This window comes from Solanum stenotomum, chromosome 1 (assembly GCF_019186545.1).
Source record: "Solanum stenotomum isolate F172 chromosome 1, ASM1918654v1, whole genome shotgun sequence".
Taxonomy (NCBI): Eukaryota; Viridiplantae; Streptophyta; class Magnoliopsida; order Solanales; family Solanaceae; genus Solanum; species Solanum stenotomum.
The window spans coordinates 21,381,407-21,408,295 of record NC_064282.1 but is presented as its reverse complement, the minus strand read 5'-3'; the positions used below and the strand labels follow the sequence as shown (position 1 = coordinate 21,408,295).

The 26,889-nt window shown below is 31.2% G+C and overlaps 2 protein-coding genes across 2 annotated transcripts in view; one reads left to right on the top strand and one right to left on the bottom strand.

Moving 5' to 3' along the window:
* The window catches only part of LOC125843766 (protein M7), a 236,831-nt gene that overhangs the window by 71,744 nt on the left and 138,198 nt on the right, over nt 1-26,889 (bottom strand). The gene's annotated exons all lie outside the window — the stretch shown is intronic.
* Nucleotides 10,176-14,233, top strand: LOC125843721 (zinc finger A20 and AN1 domain-containing stress-associated protein 8-like). Its single transcript, XM_049522911.1, has 3 exons — nt 10,176-10,282; nt 10,448-10,504; nt 13,401-14,233. The coding sequence occupies exon 3, from the start codon at nt 13,412-13,414 to the stop codon at nt 13,913-13,915; it is 504 nt and encodes a 167-aa protein (XP_049378868.1). The 5' UTR covers nt 10,176-10,282; nt 10,448-10,504; nt 13,401-13,411; the 3' UTR covers nt 13,916-14,233.

Sequence of the window (26,889 nt, the reverse complement as noted above, 5' to 3'; positions counted from 1 at the left end):
TGTTTACAGCTCTCCGGGACTGCGTTTCAGCCTGTTCCGCTACTCTGGATGACTCGATATAGGAGAAATATTGAATTTCGACACAACTCAAGAGGCAAGGATAGGAGATAGGAGTTCATGTTAGAACTCGGACAGATTTCATGGCAAGAAAAAGAAAGGCAAAACTAAGTTAGCAAAAGGAAAACCAACTTTAAACAATAATAGACATAAGAAACATTTAACACTTTCTAGACTTGAACTCAAACTAAAATAAGAGAACTTCTAAACAAATAGCATATCAAGAATAAGGCCAAGAACTCAATACATGCGATCATTTTTTATCAAAGATAAAATTTGACATGAAGCTATTACTCTAAGGGAGATCAAAATTAGATTCCTATGGGATCTAACCAATATTCATGCTCAAAACAATAAACAAATACACGTGCTATGCTACTATCTTAAGAACTATTTGGTCACAAATGCAATCTCCAGGGAATTAGGCATAGATAAGTAGCTAAAAAAAAAAACTAAGCCAAATGAATTCCAACAAATCAAGGAAAGGGAGGGAATAATGCAGTAGAGGCAAGGAACTGTAGAATACCAAATGATACACGCTATACATTTCACAATACAATCAACAACAAACCAAACTATAACCCATTTGGAAAGTTCAGAGATTAATCGGATATATCCCATAAAAAAATTAAGTAGGAGCATGATTTCACTTACAACTGTGCACTAAAATAATAACTTCAAAAGGCCGCACCACTGCTAATCACAAATAATTATGCAACAAACTTTAAACAAAACTTGATCATGCTAAAGAGAAATCGAAATATTCGAGGGAGGAGGGGAAACAAGTCGTCTAAATATCCACTTTGAAAGCTCTACTACAATTTAAAGTAACCCAACTATCATTCAAGCAAAGAGATTTGAAACGAACAACACTAAAGACACAAGATTAGCTCGAAACAACTTGGCGAGAAGACATGTTGACAATATTCGAGATAGACTTGACCACATTCAAATGAAATAAATAAGAACGACACTAAATCAAGCGAGATGAGACCATGGAAAATTCGTAAAAAAAAAAAGACATCAAAACTGAAATACGAGAGGGACATAACCATCATTCGAATTATGTAAACAACTCCTAAGAGATCAAGCTAACATGATGAAGAGATACTGTAACATATCAAAACGACAAAGAAAAACAACCAAAATGCAAGTAAATAGTGAAGAAAACAGGTTTATACAACTAACACATTCAATATTAAAAACAGACAAAAAAAAGGGCTCATCTTAAGCAAACTTAAACAGAGATTCAGCTGACCATAAAGATACGAAATTGAGCTAACGAAATGACGACCAATATATAATATCCAAAGTAAACTTTCACTAGTACTAGACTCATGCTTACTGTCCCAAAAAAATCATAGGAAAACGAGATTAAGGCCAGAGCTAAACGAAAGGGCCAAATACTCTTAACTAGCCGAACATACACCAAAGCTTGAACATACAACACACTATATCGAAATAGATTGTAAGAGGGAGCAGGATTACCTTTCTTGGGGCAGCGATTGAGACGAACGAGTTTGAGAGAAACGATTTTTCTACCACAATCTTTCGAATAGGAACAAGTTAAGAAAATTCGGGCGACAGTCTTTTCGAAATTTCGAATCGAAAAACTATATATCTTTTTTTTTAAAGTGTAGAAGTGACTATTACTTAAAAAAAAAACTCCAACCCTCTATCCCCCTCCTCAAGAGTGAACATGGGTATTTATAGGCCGAATTTGGGATTGAAAAAAAGGGGGAAACGGATTGAAAAGATGGGATGATTTCCAAATTCGAAATTCAAAAATCTCTTCCCAAGAGATAAGGTTGCCAAATTTCCGCGATTTGGTGGGATTTTTGCGTGAAGAAGACGATATAGGGGTCGTAGGGTATGGCTGCTGTTCGTTTCTGGGTTTGGTTTGCAGCTTTTGTTTGTTCTTCTCGCATGGAGAAGAACAAGAAGCAGAGTAGGGTCGGTTTTGGTATGCTATAAGTTTGCTTTTGGGAATGTGGGTATGTATGTCTTCTGATGGGTTACTTTGATAATGTGATTTGGGCTGAAAAGAATTGAATTGGAGGAGGAAGTAATGGGTTGGGTAATTGGATTTGAGTTGGGCTACGGGGATGAGTCCAAATTGATGAAAAATTGGCTTATGAATTGAGATGGAATAAAGTTGAAAAGGGAATTGAAAATTGGCCAATTTGTAACTTTATGACTTTGGGTAAAATTTATATAAGACAAATTAATTATAAATTAATCAAGGAGCTTCTTAATCTTAACGAAATAAAATAATTAAATCGATTATAAAATAATTAATTTAATTGCAAATTAATTAACTCAAAATTATAACTATAATTTAAACTAAATTAAATTAATAAAATATTTAACTAAAATGTAAAATTTTTTGTGATGATTTTCAAATACTCTTAAAATATACTAATTATATACATAATTATATAAGACACATATATTATTTAAAAATTATAAAAATGACACAACTATTTAAAATAACTTGCAAACTATATTATTTTTCTTTTGTGATTTTATAAAACTAATTGTTTTATTCGTTCGAAACTGAAGAAGCTCAATAATTAATCTATAATGGGGAGGTCTAAAATTGGATGTCAACATTAATTATTTAAAAATTCAAAAATAACGAACGCATCAATAATTTTACTATTCATTTAGTTTGTTATTGATGTAAGTTAAAATGCAAAATCATCAAAAAAATATATATAATACTGTAAAATTGAATAATATTGGAAGTTTATTTCATGCCTATATTGAACTTATATAATTTGCCGAAAAAATTATAAATATTAAAATTACTATTATTATATTGCCCAGGGCACATGATTTATAATGGATGAGAACAATTTAAATTATTTCTAATTTTAAAAATATATTAACACGCTTACTAACAAATGGCAATCACACACGAAAATCTATATATAATATAAAAGAGAAACATAGACAAGGTGATGTGGCACCTCTCTATAACCTTCATTTATATTTATATTTTTTCTCCTTTTTTTGAAACTTTTTTCTTAATTCTTTTCACTAAATATTTTCTTTATTAAATAAAAAATTAATCATATTTACTATTCTAATTATATCTAATGAGTTACAAAAACCACCATCTATTCATATTCTCTACTTAAATAACACGACTATTCAACTCCTTTCTAACTATTCTTATGGATTATCAAATCTATAAATAACAATCATCCATAGAGATCATTTTCTCATTATTAGTGTAGTTTTTTTTTTAAAAAAAATCTTCTCTATCTTTTCCATAAGAAATCATAGAAACGATAATGACATGATATGTGCTTCACTTTGATGAAGATCAAAGATATATTCTTCAAAGATTCATTACAAAGAAATGTACACATTAGTTTAGTACAAGTTCATCGAAATGAAGAAGGTTAATTATGTTGAAAGATTCATCAAGAAAGATAATCATAGAAGTATAAAGTTTGAATGTTTTCAATATTTTAAAAATTCATTAATGTATTATTTTGATTTCAATATTCTAAATTTTGCTAGGTTGAAAGGTATATTATTTATGGTACATTTCTCATAACTATTGGATATTGTTGTGCTTAAAAATCTATATATAATTTAAGCTAAATGTTAGAAAATTCAAGCTGCACGTCTCTTTGGCCAAGGATTCTATTTATTCTGTTCCTCAATTTTTTGACAATTTTTTCGATTAATGTATTATTTTTATTTCAATATTATAAAAGTTTGTCATATGGTTGAAAGGTATATTATCTATAGTACATTTCTCATAGGTATTAGATATTGTTGTGCATAAAAATCTATATATGTTGGCATGTCGCGATCCAGACTATCGTGATTGGCACCCACACTAACTCTCCGGTGGGAGAACCACTACTACAACCCAAACCAAGCAACTAAAGCAATAACTAAGGCATTTAAGTCAAACACTAAGGAAATAATTAGGGAATTCCCATAAACTCCAACAAAAGTCTAACAATAATAACTAACAATGCGGAAGAATAACCTAGAACCTGAAAGTCAATCTACCAAAACATCTAACAATGAACCAAATCTAAACAAGAAGGGATACCACCCCAAACTAATCAACTATTCAACTAACTTATAACAAATGTCTAAGTCCGAAAATGGTGGACATAGACGAAAGAGAATTTCATGGCAGCCCGAAAAAATTGGTTCACCCTTGAATTTGAATGCGACGATCATTGATCTTCTAAGCGAGGTCTGTCAATAGCCGCTTGAAGATGCCCTATACTCAACAAAAATAAGAGCAAGTGCAGAATCAGTACACAACTACAGTGTACTGGTAGGATCACACGGCTATCCCACTAGTGCAACATAAACAAGTCAAACAACATTATAATCACATGCATATATATCAACATATATAATATTATCAACATTCACGAACAACGAACAACTTCACATTTATATGTCAAATCATTGGTCCTCTCATGGAATCCAAACCCAAATAGTTAGCATGCCGAAACGTGACAACCGATCTCATAGTTATGCCGAAACATGACAACCGATCCAAGTTAGTTATGCCGGAACGTGACAATCGATCTCATTCACACACCACAATCACAATCACAAGTATATCATCAAGATCATACATTTAAGTCACGATTTCATGGCATTAATCAATTCTCTATCTCATTTACAACAAGTATGATCAACATTATAACTTTCATAGATATACAAGTATCATAATGAAGCAAGAACAAGCATACATCACACAATTATAGAATCACAACCATCACCTACCTCGAAACAAGCTTGAAACCCTAAGAAACTTGATCCTTCCCTTTCCAGATTTGTTCCACTTGTTCTTGGTCTACAAACAATCAATATAATACGAGAATCAATAAACAATCATTAATTATCCAGATTACTAATAATCATGGGTAACATGTAATAGTGTCATGATTATAAATATAATCTCATAGGGGATTAGGAACAAATACTTAGAACTCCTCTCGAAGGTACTCAACTGATGAAGTTCATGCGGAAGTTATGAACATAAACGACTCGACTCAAGAGTCGGAATATCAATAAAGAACTCATATATAAAACTATTTTCATTCTTATACTTACTCAGAACTTAACTCAAATCGATGGTGGACCTCAAAGGATTCATAATTGAACTCAAAGGCTTTCTTGAACATGATCTCAATTATCCAAATTAGGGTTGTTTCCACCATAAAATCTATAACAAAACTCTTCCCCATCAATATTCACCCATTCTATTACGTTTTACGGATCGAAAATGGATTTAGGGAGTGAAAAACTTACATTTAGCCTCAAGAATGGTGAAAAACGAGTAGGAGTCGCATGGGGTTCGTTCCTTAACTCTAAAAGTCGAAAAGTGCATAATGAGGTCGTTTAGGGATTTATTAACGACTTTAATTCGCGTCGAGCCCACCACAACGCCACCACCCCGCTACAGCGGCCCTGCCAAAAGAACAAAACCCTGCGCTAAAGCAGCATTATCGAGAGAGAGAGCTAATTCAAGAATTTCAAAATTCTCATTTCACAACACACCTCTAACCCACGACGCTCAGTAAATACCCTTTACGCTAAGATCGATTCCGGGAGTTCTACTTGCCCGAATTTAATTCCGTAAAGTCGTACAAATTCCTTAACGAGTTATCTAACTACTCATGTAATCAAAATCATAATTCCTTCACCCGATTGTTACCAGATTTCCCTACACCTCAAGGACTCTGATTTCGTCCAAATTTAAACATGGTCATGGGAAAATCCAAATACTACGAAAAAGTTTTCCGGCCCCAAATTTTTCCCCCGTTGGCTTTTCTATAACGACGGAAACAGGTCGCTACAATATATAATCTAAGTTAGATGTTAGAAAAAGTGAAGTTGCACCTCTCTTTGGCCAATAATTCTATTTATATTTTTCCTCAATTGTTTTTGACAATTTTTCATATTATTCTACTTATTATTGTACAAAAAATAAATATATCAATTACTACTCCTTTATTTATTGTTATACTTAAATGTTTAAAAAATTATTTACACTCATTATTATTCTTTATTACAAAAAATTAAAAGTCTCAATATTTACTATTTCAATCTTTCAACATATTTGTCTCTTTTTTTTATTGTATTTCTTTTTCCTCTTCCAATTTTGTTAAACATAATGGAGTAATACAAAAAAGAAGAAGTTAATTTTTTTTTTCCTAATAAAACTAGACACCCAACAAATGTTGGATAGTTCATGAGTTTTTTTTTGTCTTCATTATTTTCCCAACTTTGGTCGGATTTGCTGTTGTCATACTAAACTTTCATAAGGACCTATTACCTCCCTAGACTATTTAATACCGTATTTTTTACGCCCTGAACTATTTAATGTTGTATTTTAAAGGTATATATGTGCCCACGTGGACACATTACTATTTATAATTTTGCATTATTTTTATGTCCACGTGGGCAAATATATATGTTTAAAATATGGTATTAAATAGTCTAGGGAGGTAATAGGTCCTCATGAAAGTTTAGTATCGCAATAACAAATTCGACCAAAGTTGAGGTATTTTTCAAACCCTTATCCCTTTATTTTTCCTTCTTTTATTTATATTAATTTTTTTATCTCCATAACTTATACCTATTGAACTTTTACTTTAATCAATATTATTAACTCATTTTCTTTAAAATTTTCATATTCATAACCCCCAAAATTTAATTTCAAAATTTAAGATACCTTATGATATTACTTTAATTTTGTCAATATAAATTCATATTTTTTGTTTCATAAGATTCCTACTCAAGATTATTATTTTTATTTCATATTTGAAATAGTGATATTTTATATTATTATTATTGTAATATTATATTTATATTTTAGTTTGACTCCATAAAAAGTCTCTTGGATGTGGATAGAAGGGGAGCGGGATAAAAATTCAAAATACGTGCATTGACTATGTAATTTTTTTTCATCTTTGTTTTTTTGTAATTATGGACTTAACAAAAATGTGTTATCTCTATAATAAATTTAGGTTCTTATAAAAATTTTAATTGTAGTAAATTACATTTTCACTTAGGCTCAAATTAGTTCTTTGTAACTTTGTAAGAAATAGCTAACTACGCTAACAAACGTTCAAATTTTACTACTCATGGCTAAAAAGAAATGTATATTAAATATTGAAATACACAGTTCTTAGGTGTTTCTTATGGTGAAGAACCATTTATATTTTCCTTAAATTTGTTCATTTCTTCTACTTTAAAAGAATTACCAAAAAAATAATATAAAATATACACGAAAATGTATAATAGAGGTTTATTTAGTTGATGATGATGATGAAAAATAAGAGAAAAATATTCATTAGGACGATGATGAAAAATAAGAGAAAAAACAATCAAGGAAAATGAAAGGATTAAGTATCAAAGAAAAAATTAAATTGAAATACTTATCTCTTTTTCCTCCTATTTTTAGTTTCATCATTTTTTTTTTCAAATAAAAAGAAGATTCATCAGATAGTAAATTTAACATTTAATAAAAACAAGAAAAAATCAAGTCTTTAAATATGTTTATTCGAATTATATGTATTAACATCATAATATATGATTTTTTTCTTAATAAATTAGCCTTTAAATTTTGAAAAATATTTGATAATAAAAATGTAATTCACTTAAGCTCTAATTCTACAAAAATATTTGTATTGTGATTTTATTATTTTCTTATTCTATAATTAATTTTTTTATTTCTTGTATCATAATTAATTTCTAAAATAAATTTACATATAATTTTTATAACTGTGCGAAGCGCGGCCAAATTCCTTACTAGTATAAAATGTGGAAATATTTCAAAACTTACTTTTATGATGTAAATATTATACATATTCATGAATCTTAAATATAGCAGTTCATTGATTGAGTTATATAGAAAATTATTTTGAGAAATCAGCTTAAGGTGATTGGTATCAATTTTTGAAGATGAATTTTATTAAAAAATATTTATTAAATCGATTATTTTCTGACTCTTTTTAAGATTGATTTATGACATAGTGAATAGTAGCAGTTATTTCTGTACATAAAAAAAATCAAAAAATAATAAGTAATCGTTTTTGTAAGATGTTTTTTTTTCCTATCAAATTGTGAAATTCAGGTTCAACTCCTTTCTTTAAAAAATAAGCGTTGCTTCTTATTAGTACTCATTATTTTTAAATACAATGAATTTGAAGAATTCATGTATTTATCTTACTGAATTAGTTTGTTAGACATATCAAATAAATTATAAATTGAAGCACTAATAATTTTATCATGCTTTTGTTTGGTTATCGATATAAGGAAAAACATGAAATCACCAAAGAAAAATTATATTATATTATAAAAATGAAAGAATGTTTCATAATTATATAATTCGTTGAAAAAAATGCGATTGTTGGAAACATATTCGCCATATTGCACCAAGGCACACAATTTTAAATGGATGAAAAAAAGTTTATTTTTTTTTCCTAATTAAAAAGATGTGTTGGATACTTATTAAAAAATGATAATGTCACACTAAATTAGCACTAATCGTAAAGATATTTTGAGACTCGTACTTTTATGATGTAATTATTATACGTATTCAAGAATCTTAAATAAAGTAAGTCATTGATTGACTTATATTTTTAAAATTCTTACTAACATATTTTGTTTAAGTTGAATTGTAAATATTGGTCTATCATATTTTAAAATTTCATTCTCTTTTAATTGGATAGAAAATGTTTTTTTTTTTTAAAAAGTTTATGAATAAATCAAAAAGATAGTTTATGAGAAAAAAATATTTAGTTTTGGATCAATAATTAACTCAACAAATTTGAAGAGTCCATATGTTCATTTTACTGAATTAATTTTATCAAAATAGTCATATATTTCATAAATTGAAATACCAATAATTTTAGTATGCATTTTTTTTTTAAAAAAATGTAAATTAAAATATGAAGTCATTAAAGAAAAATCGTTGTGTTATAAAATTGTATAACATATCGTCGAAAAGTCTGTGATTGTTGAAATTATTTTTATCATAATATTTCAAGGCACACGATTTGTAATGAATGAAAAAGTGTAGTTTTTGTTCAATGAATGCATTGAACATATTTAGTAGAAAATGTTAGTTAGATACGAGATTTGTACTAAACGTGAAGATATTTTGAAACTCCTGATTTATGATGTAAATATCATATATATTCATTGAAGTTATATAATTCATCGTAAAAACCGTGATTGTTGGAATCATTTTCATCATAGTCTTTCAAGACACACGATTTGTAATGGATGAAAAAATATATTTTTTCTATTCAATGTATGATTAAACATGTTTAGTCGAAAATGACAGTTAGACACGAGATTTGCACTAAATATGAAGATTTGCTCTATTTTGAAACTCATGTGTTTATGATGTAAATATTATACATATTCATGGATCTTAAATATAATACTTAATTCATTATTTAACTTTTTGTTCCAAATCTTTTTCACATATTTTTTCAAGTTAAATTATAAATATTGCTATATCATATTTCGGATATTTATCCTCTTTAATTTAATAGAATTTAATCTTAAAAAACAGTTCATCAATAAGTTTAAACGATTGTTTCTAAACATGAATTATTTAGATTTACATCAAAAATCAATTCAATAAATTTGATTTAATATTCATATTCTCTTTAAAAATCAACATTAAATTGATTTAACTTATGAGCCAAAAATTATACTAACAATTCTAACCAATTAGAAATCGTGACAATTTAACTCGTAACAATTACTAATGAATTAGTTATAGGTCGAGTCGACTAGAACATTCTTGTCGATCCGACCTATTTCCACTTTTAGTCGGTTAAAAACCGATCAACATCACATAACATGCCACGTTTCATATGATTAGCTCCTTTCAAATCATAAAAAATAAATAAAATTAGTCCACTAAACAAAACCGAAACCCAACATGCGTGAACACGTAAAACTTTCTGCAACAATCTCCTGTACTCACCCACACCGGCTTTTCATCTACTCCCTATTTATTATTGGCTATTAGCTACCTAAATCTTTATGATATCCAATAAAAATTCGACACGTATTAGATTATTAGCGACTTTTCAGAAACCTCCCAAGTACAAATTTTGCTTTACTCTCTATATAACATTAATAAATTTCTTTTTCTTTTCTCCAGTTTCTTCTTCGGCTCCTCCTAGACTTTCTCCTGTTCGCTTCTAGGGTTAGTGTCTTTTTCATCGATATTTTTTCTTGCTGGGTTTGTTTAAATATACAAAATTTGAACACCCTTTTGGTTTTTTTATGGGTTTGATCTGTCTTTTTTTGAATTTTTTGAATTCGTGTAGTGTTCTGTATGATTTAATATGTTTCTTTGCTCTTTTTGAAGGGATAGGAGGTGAAAATTTTATAAAGATCGGATTTTTGTTGTGTCTTCATCAAACAGGTGAGCTTGGTATTTCTTTTTATTTTGTTTCAAAGTGAATTTTGGTGGTGGGTAGTTAATACTGAGTTTTTTTTTATTTGAGATGTTTGGGGTTTCTGTGTTTCTGATTTTTCATGGTGCACCCTTTTTTGTCCAGCTTATTATATTGGTCAGTTCACTCAGCAGTCAGGTTTAGCCTATACTTGAATCCAAACCAACCAAATAGCAAAATATATGTGTTCCTTTGCTATGAGTTATGCTTAATTGGTCTTGTATGATCAGACCTCTAGCTCTAGCATTCATGATACTAAGCATCTATTTTTCTTCTTTTTATATAGCTATTATCAAGAACATTAATCGAGAAACTGTATTAAAAACTGACTATCAGAACCAGATGCCAATCTTACTTAGAGTGGCTAATGTATCTAGCACCAAATAATTTATGGAGTTTATTGGTTCCCTTGTCTTAGATTGATTAACTGTAAAGGGATTTCCTTTTTCTTTATCTCAGTTTCTTTTGTCAATTTTTCTTTCATTGTAAGTTGTAACTATGCATCTTCTTGATGCCCTTTTGTGAATGAAATACCTTACAATTTAAATAAAAAACTGACTATTAATCCATAGCATGGATATTGGATTTAATAAATTGGCTGAGCTTTGTAATCTTTCAACTGATATCATGGATTTCTTTAAAGGGATGGGAGCCCTTTTAATAGTATTTATTTACAGTTAATAGTATTTAAGTCTTCCATTTAGAATAGAGATGGGGGAGAAAGGGTAATGACTTTGGTGCATTGGTGTCAGTTTACTATGCCTCAATCCACAAGTACTTCTGTTGTATGTATTCTGATCTGTGCGAGATGCTTTTTTTTGGTTACTAAATGATTTGTCTATAAGTAGAATTATAGATTTGCTAAATTAGACACAGTTTGATCTTTATCTCAACACAAACAATCAAGTTTATACAGAATAGGAAGAGTATAAGAAGACTCTTGACTAGCACCTAATGTAAGTCCGTGCTTATCCGGTGGAACTGTAGGTCTTTTGAGATAATTCTCTTCTATGCGTTTTTATGTTTGTGTGGTCCTTCTTTGCACCTCCAATAGCCATATCTTTTGCATTGGAGTATGTATGGATGATCAAACCATCTTTGGAGGTTATTCTTTCATGTTATCCTAACCGCATGCAGGATCTGATCATTTCTGATAGTGTTCTATCATGTATTAGGATAACTTAAGATCTATTCTTACATGGGTCTCCGAGGCCAAACATTCCCTCCATCTATCGTTGTTGGTTTTACAGTTTTTACACTTGCCTTTAGTTTATTTGATATTCTTCATATTCCATAGCATTCCCATATAGTTCCTCCATGTTTGTCATCTTATTCACATCACATATCTTTGAGTTGTCTATTTCCCACTTGATCCTCATTCATCAAATGATGACTAAACTTGTAATGCATATATTCTGTCTTGCTCTTTACTTATTTTGAAATCCTTGTTTTCTAAAGTGTTCTAAATGGAAATATGTTGCATCTTATTTTTTTTGCCAAAGCTTATTTGTTGCCGAGGTTAGAGGAGCATGTGGAGGTAGTTCTGTTGCTCTAGAGCGGAGCTTAGTTTGATTGCTTTCAATTCACTACCTCCTAAACACATCCATCTATTTTCAGCATTCCCAGGGTGACACTGCCTTCAGCTGTCGGTCATTATTTTCTTTGTCGTTCTTCTTAGTCCCAACTTCCTTTTGATGCGTCCTGTTAATCATCAAAGTTCCCCTTCAACCTTCTGAGATCTGACCATGGATTTTTTACTTGACCATACAAGTACTTGGCTTGCTCACTTGTCTGTTTGACCTCTCTGAAGATTTTATCTTGGACCTCTTCATTGTTCTATGTTCTTGGCTTCCCAAAGTTGGTCTTCTGTAAAGGTAGGTTTAGTTGTGGTAGAATACTATAATTCTATACCAAAGGTAGTGAATTCTTTGAAGGTGGTCCAACCCTAAATTTAAAAATGCCCTGCGAGGTAAATTTGTTATGTCGGAACTAACAGAGAGGTGGCAAGGGAGGATGGACACTATCGTTGGTAAACAGGGCCCCTATTACAGGCTTTCAACTGAATGGAACAGTGTCCCTATGCTAACCATGTTGCTTGTGTTCCTTTCTTATTTCTTCTAATGGGTACATTCATGTCAAACTCTTCTGGACTATGGGCCAGTGGTGATTTATTGATGTATTTGTGGGGTGGCACAACACAAGGTGGGGCTATAGTTGTGTTGTTCTTGGTGGTGGTTTTTGAAGGCATGATTCAACTGGTAGACAAAATGTAGCGGGAATCCATGGTTAATGAAATTAGTAGGTATTTTGGCTACGATGTTAACTGGCAGGTAGGTATTTTTTGGTTCTCAAACCATTAGGATGCACCCATATGGAATGACACACTTAGCTTTGGTATATTTGAGTTCCCATTTTCTCAAGGTGTTTTTTGCAGCTTGCCTTCCATGCTAGAAACTGATTTAATCGATTTAGTTTATACATTTTGTGAATGCAGTCCTCCACAAGGTAGGGGTAAGGTCTGCGTACACTCTACCCTCCCCAGACTCCACCTGTGGGATTTCACCGTTGTTTTGTGAATGCAGTCTAAAATTGTGTAGCAGCTGATGAATTAACATAGTTAATTGTGGCAATTGCCTTTCAAGGAAATTGGGAGTTTGCTCTTCCAATATAACTTGGTATACTAGACAATTCTGATCCTATGGCTCGGTCAATATATGCTAATGGCCTTTAGCTGAATATTGGCTAAATGCAGTCAGCTTGTTCTCTATAAGAGCACATACTGATCAATAGTGGGGTAACATGATTGGGAATTTTCACATTTGGCTGTTGCTAGAATGGTAAATTAATGTCGTCCTTTTGTTGCAGGAAAATTCAATATGGAGCAAAATGATACAGGCTGCCAAGCTCCTCAAGCTCCTGTCCTTTGTGTTAACAATTGTGGGTTTTTCGGTACTGCAGCAACAATGAACATGTGCTCAAAGTGCTACAAGGATATGATATTCAAGCAAGAACAAGCAAACTTTGCTGCTTCATCTATTGAAAGCTTTGTGAATGGAAGTTCAAGTGCTAGTGTGAAAGCTGTTGATGTTGCTGTAACCGTGCAGGAAGGTCCTGCAGAGTCCCTGGTTATACCCACACAAGTTGCGGCACCAGTAGAGAGTGTACAAGTTGAGAAGGCTAAGGAAGGGCCAAACAGGTGCAGCACCTGTAGGAGACGAGTTGGTTTGACCGGCTTCAATTGCCGATGTGGGAATCTTTTCTGCTCAGCTCATCGCTACTCAGACAAACATGAATGTCCATATGATTATCGCAAGGCTGGTCAAGATGCTATTGCGAAAGCCAACCCAGTTGTTAAGGCTGAAAAGCTTGACAAAATATGAAGGAACATCCTGAGTTTATGAGCTGCTGCTGTATTATTGAAGATGTCTTCTATACCCGTCTGGTGACTACTGTTTGGTGCCTAGGATCTCGAGGGGGTCGAGAGAAAGAATCATAAGGCATCTTTGCAACTTGAGGGGTTGTAATGTTGGTATGGAGTAAGAAATGTTGTGGTTTCCATCTTTAGTGCTTGTTTTGTGCTTGTGATGGACATTCTTTTGGTTTATCTTTTCATGCAGTAATTCCAATTTTAGTAACATAAAAGTTGGTGTTCGCTAGTATAAAAGCAGTGTTTCTTACTATCAAATCCTTTTCTTCAACCCCCTTCCAATTGAGCTTGTTTATTTTGCAACAGTGTGTGTGTATCTTGAATATTTTGAATAGTGTGAAAGAGCTTTTAAGCTACGTATTAATTTGTTGTTGCGAGTAACCTGCATCTTTTTCAGGCGATCGATTCCACTTATTATGGAGTGCCGGATACATATAGTTTTTCTTTTAGGTGAGCTGATGGTATATAGAAATTAAATTCTCGCTGAATTTGTACATATTAGGCGGGTTACCTGTTATCGTTCACATGTTTTGACAGTGTCGAGGAGACACTGATTACATGTTCCCCTTTCTCTTCTTCTTTGATGTGTTTTTGATTGATAAATTTATCATGAGGTTGCCAACAGTCAAGACAGCACTGTCTTTCTATGTTTTGGGAAAGCACACAAGTAGTATGAATGAAGTCTTTGGTGGTATTGCATGTGAAATCTGCACATGCCAACGCAAATGCAGCTGTCTTTTCCATTATTTGCCTTGGACTTGGAATTAATGCTATGGCCATTCTTGTTTTTCTTATTCTTGTAGCACCACTTTTTTACCATTTATCTTAATTTAAGTGTTTTTTTACAGAAGGTGTAGATTTTTGTTAGTCTTTTGATATAAAAATGAAGGATTGAACTTATGTTTCATTCTTAAAGATAAACATGAGGCATGCCATTATTTCCCTCTTTGAAGGATTTGGTGTCCTTTTGAGAAAATGATTACAACAGCAGCAGATGCTGGTTAGCCAGCCTGTTTCGCAACAATTGTGTTTGCTCCTCTCAGCCTTCTCCTTGATTTGTGGCTTCTTGTTCTCTTAGGCTCTGGAAAACTCCTCGAATTTAGGGTGTGCGTGGTGAGGATTTTTTTAATTTTTTATGTTCTAGTTTTTCTTAAAAACAAGTTCGTTAAAAATGAGGAAATTAAAATGACTTTTTTTTACAGTAAAAGGAAAAAATGAATTTCATAAGTTCACACTAATTGTATATTCTCCAATGCACCTCATCTTCGTATACAACCCCATCCCCTTCCTCACCACTCCAGACCCCTATCCTCTCTCTATTATATATGAATGCATTTGCTTAGTATCAAACAAAAAAATAAGTAAAGAAATTGTTTATAAAATATTTTCTTTCGTTCCAAATACACCCTTTGCGTATATATTCATCAAATCATGTAAATTTATTATAATTAAATATTATTTAAAGTATATCTTAGTTGACTACTGTTTTTGTGTATGAGACACAATTCATGCATCTATTAGTTTTGTACATGCACTAAATGCGAGTAACTGGGCTGTTTCGTAAGTATGATGTTTGGTTCAACGGGTTATTAGGATATATGATCTCAATATAATTAATGTATTATTTTAATGAACATTATAATGATTCTCGCATAACCAAAGCGTTATTATATAACAATTCATGTATTATATTAGTCATACTATAATAATATATATTTATTATTATATTCAGGGCCGTTTTAACCCCTAGGCCACTAAAGCCATCGCTTGGAGCCCCATATATTTTGGAGCCCCCATTTTTAAAAACAATTACTTATATATATTATTTAAAAAATAATAATTATATGTACTATGAGTGCTATGATTTCTACTAAGAAGATTGCATATGAAATGAAAATAAACCTGGATTTCGTAAGAAACAATTTGATGAAAATGTGGATAGCGAAATCACAAAGTCCCTTGAAGAACCTTTTAGAATTGATTGTTTTATATATGTAGAGTAGATCAAACTATTTTTTCACTTCAAAATAGATTTGAACTAATTGAAGCATATGGAAATATTTTTGATTTCTTATTTAGTGGTAAAATATTGAGATCACTAGATGATGAGAATTAAAAGAAAAATATTGTCTTAACCTTGAACTTTCTTTATCATGTGATAGTTATGTAGACAATAAAATTTCGCGTCGAGAAAACAATAATCAAGAACGGAAAATTATGCAACAATCGTTTTATTGATTTAAAGTGCGAGTGTTTCAATCTCTATGCTTCCTCTGAATTCGCCTATTCAAATATAATTCAAGAGCTCTTGAGCTTGATCTTGAACTTATGATTTAGCTTGATCTCGATCTTGATCTTGATCTTGAACTTGAACNACTTTCTTTATCATGTGATAGTTATGTAGACAATAAAATTTCGCGTCGAGAAAACAATAATCAAGAACGGAAAATTATGCAACAATCGTTTTATTGATTTAAAGTGCGAGTGTTTCAATCTCTATGATTCCTCTGAATTCGCCTCTTGAGCTTGATTTTGAACTTGTGATTTATCTTGATCTTGATCTCGATCTTGATCTTGATCTTGATCTTGAACTTGGACTTGGACTTGGACTTGGACTTGATCTTGATCTTGAACTTGAACTTGAACTTTATCTTGATCTTGACTTCTAGTTGAATTCAAGGGCTTCGAGCATGATCTTGAATCTGGCGGTCTTGATCTTGATCGTTCTTGAACTTGAACTTTATTGTGATCTTGACTTCTAGTTGAATCCAAGGGCTTCGAGCTTAATCTTGAATCCGGCGGTCTTGATCTTGACTTCCAGTTGAATCCAAGGGCTTCGAGCTTGATCTTGATCGTCCTTGAACTTGAACTTTATCTTGACCTTGACTTCTTCAAATCTTCAATTCTTAAACTTGAACACTTGAATTCTTGAACTCTTGAGTTCTTGAATTCTTAAACTTGTAGCTTGTAGAGAAATTTGTGGCTTTTGATCCACGAGCTTTCTCTAGCTTTTTGTTTAGAATTCTTGGTTCTTTTTCTGACTTATGAGGACCCCTATTTATAGTTTTAAAATAGAGGAGTTGTGATTGGAAGAGGACTCCATTCGGCCAATCAGATTTATGTGACATGACATCGGGGCTTTATGTTGTGGGCTTTAATTAAATCTATATTTATTAATAATTAACTCAATTATATTAATCCATAATATTTATTTGGGCTAACATATTCATAAATTTAATATAATCCGAATTATTTTATAAATTTATATTTAATAAATTCTAAATGACTACAAATGCCCCTTCTTCAAGTCTTGTCGATATATTTTATCTTTCAAAGACTATGCTTGAAGAATTTGAAGACTTGAACTTGCAAACTTGAAGAATTTGAAGATTTCAACTTGCAGACTTGACAAATTTGAGGACTTTAACTTGTAGAATTGGAAGATTTTAGTACTTCAACTTGTATACTTGAAGAATTTGAAGACTTTAACTTGCATACTTGGAGATTTTTGAAGATTTCATCTTGAAACAACTTTTATTCATAGGGGTTTGCTCCTATTGAGTCACCACCATTTGGTGCAAGTCTGAAGTTTTTAGGAAAGATTACTCATAGCTTTAACTTTCATGTGACAGATCAAGGGGGAACATGTGCTTTTTTGACACTCATGCAACTGAACTTAGAATATGATTCTAAGAGCCTACGTACCTCGGTGAAGAGGATCAAGTCACAACGTAATTTTGGGAGAGTTTTTTTTTTGGTGTGTTGTACACAATTTATATTCTTGCAGGCCAGGAGTGACATATAGTTTAGGCTCGTACCTTAAGGAGCATTTTAACTTAGATATTTAGTTCAAATTTGAAAAGCTTTGTGACATACAATTTAAACTCATGTTTCAAGGAGCATTGCAACTTGAAGATTTAACTCAAATTTGAAGAACTTTGCGATATACAGTTTAAGCTCGTGTTTCAAGGAGCATTTTAACTTGGAGATTTAGTTCAAATTTTAAAAGCTTTGTGGCATGCAGTTTAAGCTTNCTTTGTGACATACAATTTAAACTCATGTTTCAAGGAGCATTGCAACTTGAAGATTTAACTCAAATTTGAAGAACTTTGCGATATACAGTTTAAGCTCGTGTTTCAAGGAGCATTTTAACTTGGAGATTTAGTTCAAATTTTAAAAGCTTTGTGGCATGCAGTTTAAGCTTGTGTTTCAAGGAGCATTTCAACTTGAAGATTTAACTCAAATTTGAAGAACTTTGCGATATACAGTTTAGGCTTATGCATCTAGGAGTATTTCAGCTTATAATTTAGGCTCATGCGATGAGGAGCATTGTAACTTGCAGTTTAAGCTCATGCGTTAAGGAGCATCTAGATATACATTGACTCTTCAAAGTCATCTTCAAATGCAGAGTTTCCCCCACTTTTTAGTTCTTCTATATCTTTATATTCATGAGGTTCATAGACATGAGATCGTTGATTTTCTCTTAAAGTCATGCTTAATTCCATGTCATGTGCCGAGTTGCCAACTCTTCGAATGTATTGGGATTTAATCCTTGCAAGATGTATTGAAGACCCTAATTCATGCCTTGGATGCACATTTCAATGCTAGAAGTTTCACTAAGGCCATCTTTGCAGTAGAGGCTCAAACTTCTCCAGCGATTGATAAAGTCAACAACTAGCTCATCTTCACCTTGACGAGCCTTTGTAAGTTCAATCATGCTAATAACGCGTCGTGTGCTATAGAAATGATTGACGATCTCTTTCTCTAACTGCTCCCAATAATCTATAGAATTAAGTTCGAGATCTGTGTACCAATCAAAGGCATTTTCTCCGAGAGACCGAACGAACTCTTTAACAAGATAATTCCCATATGTCCCAGCATCATTGCAAGTTTCGATAAAGTGCACTATATGTTGTTTGGGATTTCCTTTGCCATCAAATTGTTGAAGCTTAGGAGGTTGATAGTCTTTCAGCATTTTCAAGGTATTAATCCTTTGTGTATATGGCTTCACATATGTGGGAGAAAATTTAGGTGAAGACTCAGATTTGTCTTCGATAGCCTCTATGATAAAGTCCTTCAATTGATCGATTGGAATTAAACCTCCAGCGGAGATATGAATCTCTTTGATCTTTATTTGTGTTATGCAAGACTCTCCTTCATCTTGAATTTTATGAAGCTTCAGAGGTGCTTGACTTGATCTTCTCTCAATCATGTCATCCATCCTATTTGTTAGCTTGGAAAGTTTAGCATTTTGTTCGTGTGCGCACTTTGTCAGGCCTTTAATTGCTTTAGTTAAGCTTGCTAATCGTTCTTCCATAGTGCAAGTCATTTTAATATTCTTTTATTCTTGAAAAATTGAGATGAGAGGTAGAGATTGTCCCACTGGCGTGCCAGAATTTGTGGACAGTAAAATTTCGCGTTGAGAAAACAATAATCATGAACGAAAAATTATGCAACAATCGTTTTATTGATTTAAAGTGTGAGTATTACAATCTCTATGATTCCTCTGAATTCACCTTTTCAAATATAATTTAAGGGCTCTTGAGCTTGATCTTGAACTTATGATTTATCTTGATCTTGATCTCGATCTTGATCTTGATCTTGATCTTTATCTTGATCTTGATCTTAAACTTGAACTTGAACTTGAACTTGGACTTGAACTTGGACTTGGACTTGGACTTGATCTTGAACTTGATCTTGACTTCTAGTTGAATTCAAGGGCTTTGAGCTTGATCATGAATCTGGCGGTCTTGATCTTGATTGTTCTTGAACTTGAGCTTTATCGTGATCTTGACTTCTAGTTGAATCCAAGGGCTTCGAGCTTGATCTTGAATTCGGCGGTCTTGATCTTGATCGTTCTTGAACTTGAACTTTATCTTGATCTTGACTTCTAATTGAATCCAAGGGCTTCGAGCTTGATCTTGATTGTTCTTGAACCTGAGCTTTATCTTGATCTTGACTTCTTCAAATCTTCAATTCTTAAACTTGACCACTTGAATTCTTGAACTCTTGAGTTCTGTAATTCTTAAACTTGTAGCTTGTAGAGAAATTTGTGACTTTTGATCCAGGAGCTTTCTCTAGCTTTTTGCTTAGAATTCTTGGTTTTTTTTCTGACTTATGAGGACCCCTATTTATAATTTTAAAATAGAGGAATTGTGATTGGAAGAGGACTCCGTTCGGTCAATCAGATTTAAGTGACATGACATATGTGTTTTATGTTGTGGGCTTTTATTAAATCTATATTTATTAATAATTAACTCAACTATATTAATCCATAGTATTTATTTGGACTAATATATTCATAAATTTAATATAATCTGAATCATTTTATAAATTTATATTTAATAAATTTTAAATGACTACAAGTTATTCTGGGATTTGGCTATCCTCCATTACCCTTTCCCTCCATTTCGTCAATTACACATCTAGATGAGAGACATGTATACTATTTAATTGTTAAAGGTCAAAATTATATTGCATTAACTAGTATCATAACCATAGTTAAGTGAATAAGTTTTGGAAAAAATTCTCTTCAAATTTAGTAAGAATAATTAATTCTTCTCAAATTTTCATATCCATATATTTATATCATTAATTTTATTTTATATTTTTATATTTAAATATTAAAATTATGGAACATGAACTTAACAACATTTAATTTGTTTAGCCTAACAGTAGTCTTACAAAATGTTTTGCTTTAAATTTATATTTTCTTTTAATTTATTTTTTATACTTTCACATTTGTAATTTTAATGCATTTTTTACTTCCCAGTTTTATTATATGATTTCTATCATCAATTATAATTCTCCCTTTTATTTTTTAAATTTCTCAACCTAATATTTCAAGAATAAATTTGCTAGCATAGGAAGCGATTAAATAATGTACAATATTAATATTTGAATATAGAAATAAAAAATGAAATTAAACGGTTCTAAGATTTGTAGGAATATTTTTCTTACCAAAGTTAATAAATTATTTGTTCAAAACTTATTCCTTAACTATGGTTTTGGTACTAGTTAATGCAACATAATCTTGACCTTTAACAATTAAATAGTACACATATCTCTCATCTAGATGTGTACTTGACGAAATGGAGGGGAATGGTAATGGAGGGGAGCCAAATCCGTTATACATATATTGGTGGTTTAAATTCATTTTTTGAATTAAAAGTGTTAAGGGAAATAATACAAGTAGAAGATAATGATCTAATTAAAATACTCAACCAAATAAAAAAACTTGATTCTTTTCCAAATACACATATTGCTTATAGAATAATGTTAACAATTCCTGTAACTGTTGCCTCAGCCGAAAGAAGTTTTTGCGAAATTAAAATTGATTAAATCTTCTTTAAGATCAACAATGTCTAAAGAGAGATTGAATGAATTATCTATATCATCATTTGAAAAGAAATTATTAAAACATATTGATTATAATACAATACCTAATGACTTCACATTTAAAATAGCTAGAAAAGTAAATATTAAATAAAAATATATATGATGAAAAAAAAGATTAAGGCCCCTCTCTTAAATTTTGCTTTAGGCCCCTAATGTTGTTGAGTCGGCCCTGATTATATTCCATGTATAAACAATTCTTGCACTATAATCATAATTTTCACATGAAGAACGTGGAAACTAAATTGTTCATGGGGTGGGTAAGAAGCAGAGGAACTTGCATTGACGACGATTGTTATTTGCCAATCGGATCTTTGCTATTTGCTTGTATGAATAATAACCAGCGTTAATTTGGCAAAAGAGGACTGAGAACTATAAAGTGAGTGAAAAAACACTAGTATAAATTGCTTTTTTATAATTCATTTTTTCCCTAGTAAATAACGATACAAGAATTGTTATGTGGAGGCAACTAATTTAATATTTTCTTGATTTTTAGTTACTTTGTACTTTGTTTCATATATTGCTAATATACACATTTTATTTTATTAAGTCTAAATAATATGTATATCTTTACATATAATTTATGTGGGTATTAGCGATGATAAAGGCTAACCAAGCGTTGCAAAATTAATCGCGATGCTGGTTATTTCTTTATGGGAAAAGGGTTAAAAATGCCCTTAACGTATTTCAAATGGTTCAAAAATGTCCTCCTTCGACCTTTTGATTTAAAAATGCCTTCAACGTCTTTTTAAGGTTTAAAATTACCCTTTTTTAACAACCGACTGACATGACAAATGCTGAGTCATTAAATTAGACAAATGCCTTCATCTTATTGGTCCACCTATTTTTTAAAAATTCAGCCCAACAACCCGACCCATCTATGCTACAAAAACTCAAACCCACCCACAAACCTGTTTACACATTAACCTAACATATCTTTGAATTCCATTTTAGCACGATTCTCAGCCTTTTTTTGTAGCAGCCGCCGAGGATGGAGGTTTAGGGTTGCAAATCACAACACCTTCTAATTATGTTCTTCATATGATACTTTTTTGTTTCTTCAATTTTTCGCTCAGTTGATTTCATTACTCTGCGACAAAGGTAATGTTTTCCTCTTTTACATTACAGAGTATTTGAGTATATGTTAAAAATCATATATTTTGAATCTTGTTAGTTGCAGTGGTCCATGTCCCTTTTCTTTTATTTGTCTCCGTCTTCATTAATTTAGAGTTTTTAACTGCTAGTGGGGGTCCATGTCTTTTCTCGATTATATGCTTTATCTATACATATTATATTTTATAATTTATTACACTGAATATTGTCTGATGTGGGCTTGTGAATCAAATCTCATTTTGGATAATGAAGCTTTAGATCAGCTTACGATATGACAAAGATGAAGGAGATGAATTGCTCGAGATGTTCTGGAATTTCACCCTTTTCGGTGAATATGAACAAAAAGGGGAAATGAGTTACAACCATGTCGAAGACCCTCTCCATCTTCATGAAACATTTAGAACAAGATCGTTATGGATGTAAACCTACAAAGGAAGATGTGAAAAGATGATTCATGCTAGAATTCAATAGAGCTGTGAGTAATAGGCAGATTGTTGTTAAACAAATGTTTTTGGGGTGAAAAGATTGACTGTTAGTTTTGTTGAATAATGTTCATCTTTACATTGTAGCCATGTGCAAAAACATCAACTTGACAAATCTTGATGTAGTTCTTTCATCTGTTTCTTCCTGTAATTAACTAGAGAAAGGAGAACATATGAATTGAAGGAGAAGAAAGAAGAGAACTAGTGCTAATGGAAACAAAAGACCCAAAAACGATCGGGTCAAATTTTTCGAAATGGATTTTTAGACTAAGTGGGTCATATATTTTGAAATGGGTAAAGAAAAACCATGTCACATTTGCCATGTCAACCGGCAGTTAAAAAAGGGCAATTTTAAACCTTAAAAAAATGTTGAGGGTATTTTTAAACCAAAAGATAAAAGGAGGACATTTTTGAACCATTTAAAATACGTTAAGGACATTTTTAACCATTTTCCCTTTCCTTATTAGCAGTGAACTAACTATGTACTTCAATATTAATGCCGATAAAGCATGAAACATAACAACCCCAAAAGCTAATTTTATCAAAATGACAATTAGGTTCTCAAATTTTTTATTATAACCTATTCAAAAATTAAACTTTTAATTAAAAAAAAGGGTGAAATTGTGCAGGAGGAATATGCATTATTATATCTTATTGGGGATAAATGCATTCTTGAAGCACTTTATGTCTATTGGATAAAAAAAAATTCAAGTATCAAATGATTGCGTTATTTCTAGAACTTTTTTTTATGCCTCAATTTGAATAGTATTTCCAAAAAGCAGAAGAAAAAAAAATGGGGAAAAAGAAGGAACAGAAAGACTAAAGTGGGACCGAGTCTCCTAGGCAAAATTTATAAAAGGAAATGTGGGGCCAATACCTTGACTGGTCCCACAAAATAGTTGCAGTAAGGGACCACTTTGAGAAAATATCACATGTGAACTAGCAAAAAGACACAGTATACATCCTAGTTCATAACTTGCCACGTAACAAACTAACAGCCAATGAAAACACACCCTCTTTCATGAACTTATATCAATTTTTGAAGTAGACACCTAAAGTTTACGCGAATTCTATTACCCCACAAAATTATTTTAAAGTAGCATATATACCTCTTTTTTCGATTATTCCTAGTTGTAATAAGGCAGGTGCAAATCACACACCAACCTTAATCCACCACCTGTCATTCACTATTTAACTTTTAATTCTATTCATTTTTGCCTTTAGTTTTCTATTTTATTTCCTTTTCTTTTCTTTTATAAATTTTTTCTCTTTTAAATTTCTACTTTGCCTCTGATTTCTCAAATCATAGTGACAACACTCCATCATTGCACTACTTAATCACTACTACATCATGACAAATAATCAAATATGAAAATTAGAAGTTCTATCAAACCAAACTTTAAATCATCATCTTCATTCTAAATCGCCTTCTTTATCTATTAGTATCACCATTTTCGATCTTTAAGTTTTAGGAAAGAGAAAACTACTTAGTTAAGTTTTGAAAAAAAGAAGATAGAATTTAATAATATCGCATTTTAAAATACAAAATTTGAGAAAGAATGGTGGTTTTTAGTTTTTGGCCTCTTGAAAAAGCTTCTTAAAAGGCTATTAATGGTGATTGGGGAAGATGAGAAGATGGGTCTAATTTATTACTTAAAAAATCAAATTTAAAATGCCACATGGTATTTTAACACTGGTTTGGGGCTGTAATACTACTCCTTCACGCGCCCAATTTTCGTGAGAACACAATTGCAGTAGAAATGGCTGAAAAGGGTGTATTTATCATGAATATAAATAATTTCGTGGGTAATAGGACCCTCGCAAACTTTAAGTGTCTACTTCAAAAAATGGTACAAATTTAATGGGGTAATTATGTATTTTCTCTAGTTAGGGGTGTAATGATACTTTCGATGATAGTTTTGTAAAATTTATATCATATTGAATTTTTAGTTATTTTGTTTTATATAATTAAATTTAATTTTTCAAAAACGTCTAATTATCTTGGTTCTTTTTAAAATCAATACGGTTGAGTTAATGTTAGTAGTATTTAAAAGAAAATATAAGAGTTTGAACACATTATTCATCTATATTTGTGTATGATTTTGATAATATTTTTAGATATTTTTATTGTTTAAAAGGTGATGAATCAAGAAAAAAATGAAATAAAACAAATAGAGATTCATCCAATTATTTTATGATAGTGTAAATAAGCAAAGACAAAAAATAAAAATAAAGTCTTCACTTGTAAGTTGTAGGACTTTAATGGTTTATGTTATTCCTCCAAACTTGAGTTTTTCATTCGGAGTCTATTAGAACATCTTGTGGGCTAATGCACGCGTATAGGTTTGGACTTCTTAACATGATTCATTTGACAACTTACTACTGTACATAAATATTACGAATCTATTGACATATAATATAGTCTCATTCGATGTTCTCTCTTAATGTCCGGTCTTCAAAATTCTATTATTAGAAAGCCTTTCCGAGTAGATCATGGCATATCAAAACATGATGGATCATGAATCTACATTGAACAAAGGCATATATGAGGATTTGAAATTGCATCTCACGTGTAGAATTTTAGTACTCTAGTTACAACATTAAAAGTCAGTTTTTCACTTTGAGTGCCAATCACTTCTTTTATAGAGAAAATGGTCAAATAATTCTCAAGCTTATTACTAAATTTTCAACTACACACTAATACTTTATGAGAATTCTATGACCCCACTGGATTTATATTTATTTTAAAAGTCGTGGATTTAAGAATAAACCCATTTATTTTTTTTAAAAAAAGTCATGGATTCAAGAATAAAAAAGTTAAAGTGAAGTAATTGTATTTTTAAAAAATATTTTCAAACATATTAGAAGGAACGGAAACAAAACAATTTCTTCTACATTTTTAGAATTAGAGGGAGAAAGAATGAGGAAGAGAGAGAGGTTTCTAAAATTGGTGTTACAAATTGGTCTTCTCATCAGCGATGGTTTTGAGCCGTTGCGAAATCGTCGGAGGTTGAATCTAATCTTGAATGTTCATGATCCATTCGATGTGTATATAAAATTGTCTAATGAAGGAAATCGAACGAAATGTAAAAAAATATGAAAGATTGTTAAATTGGTTGAATGAAAGATTTTATTAGGACCGCTATCTTCTAGACTCTAGAGATTCGGAGTGGATGAAAAGCTGACCTGAATTTTCGTTCTTATAAATTACTAGAGATATAGAAATTTATTCAGGTTAAAAATGGGGTTTAATTTATTATAGTTAGGATTGAAGAAATGATTGAGGAAGAAAGGAGGAGGAAGAATGATTATTTTTTTAAAAAAATAAATTATTAAACGGTGAAATACACGTCTCAAATACGTGTTTTTCACCACAAGACACATATCAGATAATGATACTTCAAGGAGGAAATAATATACTTTAAAATAGCTCAGTGAGGAATAACCAGTGAAATATAAATATGTAGTTGAAAATCCAAATAGGTTGGGGTCATTTAGCCATTTCCTTTCTTTTATACTATGTTATTATGCAAAATATCTATATATTTATATGAGCAACTTTCACATATAGCAAACAAAAAAATCATATTTGTATGCTATAGCAAAGTTTGCATAATTGCGCTCCATAGCAAACATATATATGTATAATTCGCTATACATATACAATTGAAAGCTATGTCTATTTCGCTATACATATATACAAAAAAAAGCAATTGTATAATTCGTTGGCTCCTCTTCAGATTTGTATAATTTCGCTAGCAGGCCATTTGTATAAATTGTTGTTAGCCTCTCGTTTGTATAAATCGTTGACAAAAATATTTGTATATCAAAAATCGCTCTCTTTCGCTTTATACAAACATAAATTATACATTATATTTGTATAATCTGTATTTGTATAAAACGAGAAAGAGAGAAAAGCAAAAGAGAACTGGGCAGG